This window comes from Hypomesus nipponensis, chromosome 10 (genome assembly GCF_054491055.1).
Source record: "Hypomesus nipponensis isolate SF chromosome 10, ASM5449105v1, whole genome shotgun sequence".
NCBI lineage: Eukaryota > Metazoa > Chordata > Actinopteri > Osmeriformes > Osmeridae > Hypomesus > Hypomesus nipponensis.
In genome coordinates this window covers 18070001-18072500 of record NC_140370.1, presented here as the reverse complement: position 1 = coordinate 18072500, position 2500 = coordinate 18070001, and the positions used below count along the sequence as shown (strand labels likewise).

Sequence of the window (2500 nt, the reverse complement as noted above, 5' to 3'; positions counted from 1 at the left end):
GGAGAGAGGAAGACAGGAAGACAGGGTGTGGAGGAGAGAGGGAGACAGGAAGACAGGAAGACAGGGTGTGGAGGAGAGAGGAAGACAGGAAGACAGGGTGTGGAGGAGAGAGGAAGACAGGAAGACAGGAAGACAGGGTGTGGAGGAGAGAGGGAGACAGGAAGACAGGAAGACAGGGTGTGGAGGAGAGAGGAAGACAGGAAGACAGGAAGACAGGGTGTGGAGGAGAGAGGGAGACAGGAAGACAGGAAGACAGGGTGTGGAGGAGAGAGGGAGACAGGAAGACAGGAAGACAGGATAATAGAGGATGTTAGTGGGTCATGGTCTGTTTGGAGGCTGAACACTGCGGATGGTACTGTCATATATGTGTTTCTAGGTCAGAAGGATGTACAGTTAAGAGCAGGAGTGTGTGCAGGTGTGTGTGTGTGTGTGTGTGAGAGAGAGTGTGTGCAAGTGTGTGTGTGTGTGTGTGTGTGAGAGAGAGTGTGTGCAGGTGTGTGTGTGTGTGTGTGTGTGTGTGTGTGTGTGTGAGAGAGAGTGTGTGCAGGTGTGTGTGTGTGTGTGTGTGTGTGTGTGTGTGTGTGTGTGTGTGTGAGAGAGTGTGTGCAGGTGTGTGCAGGTGTGTGTGTTGGCCAGGAGGAAGCTGAGAGTAGAGCTGTCCTGCAGATCCTTTAATAATTCACTGAGCAGATCAGCCCTCAAGCCCACTGCTGTCTGACTCACCACACACACACGAACACACACACACACACGCACACACACATGCATACTGTATATACATATACTACTATGCACTATGTTTCTATACTAGAGTGTTTCTGGTGTATTCTAACCCTGACCCTCTGTCACCCATCCTGTGGATTAAGTTGTAAATTCCAGCCGGCTTGGGTACAACTTTGTTTTCATTGCATAGCGTGCCTGTATGTGTGGTGTGTGTGTGTGTGTGGGTGTGCGTGTGTGCTATCTGTGCCTGGTTTGCATGGTTGCATGTTAGTTTGTGTGTTTGTGTATGTGCATGGTGTGTACAGTATGTGTGGTTGTGTATATGTGTGTGTGTGTTGAGGGGTGCGTGCTTGCTTGTGTATGTATGCATACATTTTCATGTTGGCCTGATTGTTTGCATGTCTGTTTGTGTGATAGAGATAGATAAAGAGAGAGACAGAGAGAGAGAGATAAACAGAGAGAGAGAGCAAGCGAGAGAGAGAGCAAGCGAGAGAGAGAGAGAGAGAGACAGAAAGAGATGGAGAGAGAGACAGAGAGAGAGAGAGAGAGAGAGACAGAGAGAGAAACAGAGAGAGAGCGAAACAGAGAGAGAGAGAGAGAGAGAAAGAGAGAGAGCAAGAGGATGTTGTTGTTGCATTGATAAGGCTGCATGGTGGATCTTGAGATCCGTTTCACTGTAGATGACTTTCTTCTCTTTCCCTCCCTCCCTCTCCCTCTCTCCTCCCTTCCCCCATTGCTGTAGTGGAAGTGTTTGTCCTCCCCCCTCCCCCCTTCCCCTCCTGGGGATGTGGATCTAGGTCAGTCCCTCCTCCTGAATGAATCCTGCTGCCCTCAACCCTCCCCCTCCCCCCAGCCCGGGACTCCCCCACACTTGCGTCCTGATTGGCTGCCTGTCTCCTCAGCTCAGCATTTCTGCTGCCTCATTGGCTCCTACCACCTAGCAACGCTCTGATAGGCTGCCCTGCAGTAGGTCTTGTTTCAGTGAAGCGGTTGCCGTGGCACCCAGGAAGATCTGTGTTCCCTCCAATCTGAGCAGAGAACAGCTACCCTCTCTTTATCTCCTCTCTCTCTCTCTCTCTCTCTCTCTCTCTCTCTCTCTCTCTCTCTCTCTCTCTCTCTCTCTCTCTCTCTCTCTCGCTCTCTCTCCTTCTCCTCCCCCCATCTAAAGCCAGTGTTCTATGTGTGTATTTGTGTGTGTGTATATCTGTGTATATATGTGTGTGTGTGTTTGCATGAGTGTGTGGCGTTGCCGTGGCGTTGCCGTGGCGTTGCCGTGGCATCAGCGTCCTCACCGTCACAACGCTCGCCCCTGCAGTGGGAGGGGGGGCTGTACTCCACCGTCTCCATGGAGACGCTCAGCTTGGTGCCTGGGTCCCGACGGGGCTTGGGGGGGGGCAGCTTCCTGTAGACGGGGCTCCCAACTTCCTCCTCGCCCGCGCTGGCCCCGCCCACTGAGTGCAGCGACTGGGAACGCACGGCAATACCCAGGCCGCAGGTGTGGGGCGGGGGGGCCCGGTCAGGGGGCGGGGGCAGGGGGGCCCTGTCAGGGGGGGGGGGCACCGTCATGAAGCCCATGCGGAGGTGTTTCCCCTCTGTCACCACATCCTCCCCCGTCCTGAGGGAGAGGGGGGAGAGGAGGGGGACAAAGAGAGGAGAGGAGGAGAGAGCCAAGGAAGGAGAATGTTATCTCAAGTGTAAAAACTTCTGAATAAAGTTCATGATGAAAATCAAAACAATTGGCAACAAACAATGTTTAGAACATTTCAAGAGTGACAGA

General features: G+C 53.1%; 1 protein-coding gene across 1 annotated transcript in view; it reads right to left on the bottom strand.

The window, feature by feature from the left end:
- nyap2b (neuronal tyrosine-phosphorylated phosphoinositide-3-kinase adaptor 2b) overlaps positions 1-2500 on the bottom strand; it is a 17328-nt gene that overhangs the window by 9739 nt on the left and 5089 nt on the right. Inside the window, exon 2 of the mRNA XM_084707826.1 lies at positions 2016-2338. Within this exon, the coding sequence (XP_084563952.1) occupies positions 2016-2338 (323 nt within the window). The remainder of the gene's footprint in view (positions 1-2015; positions 2339-2500) is intronic.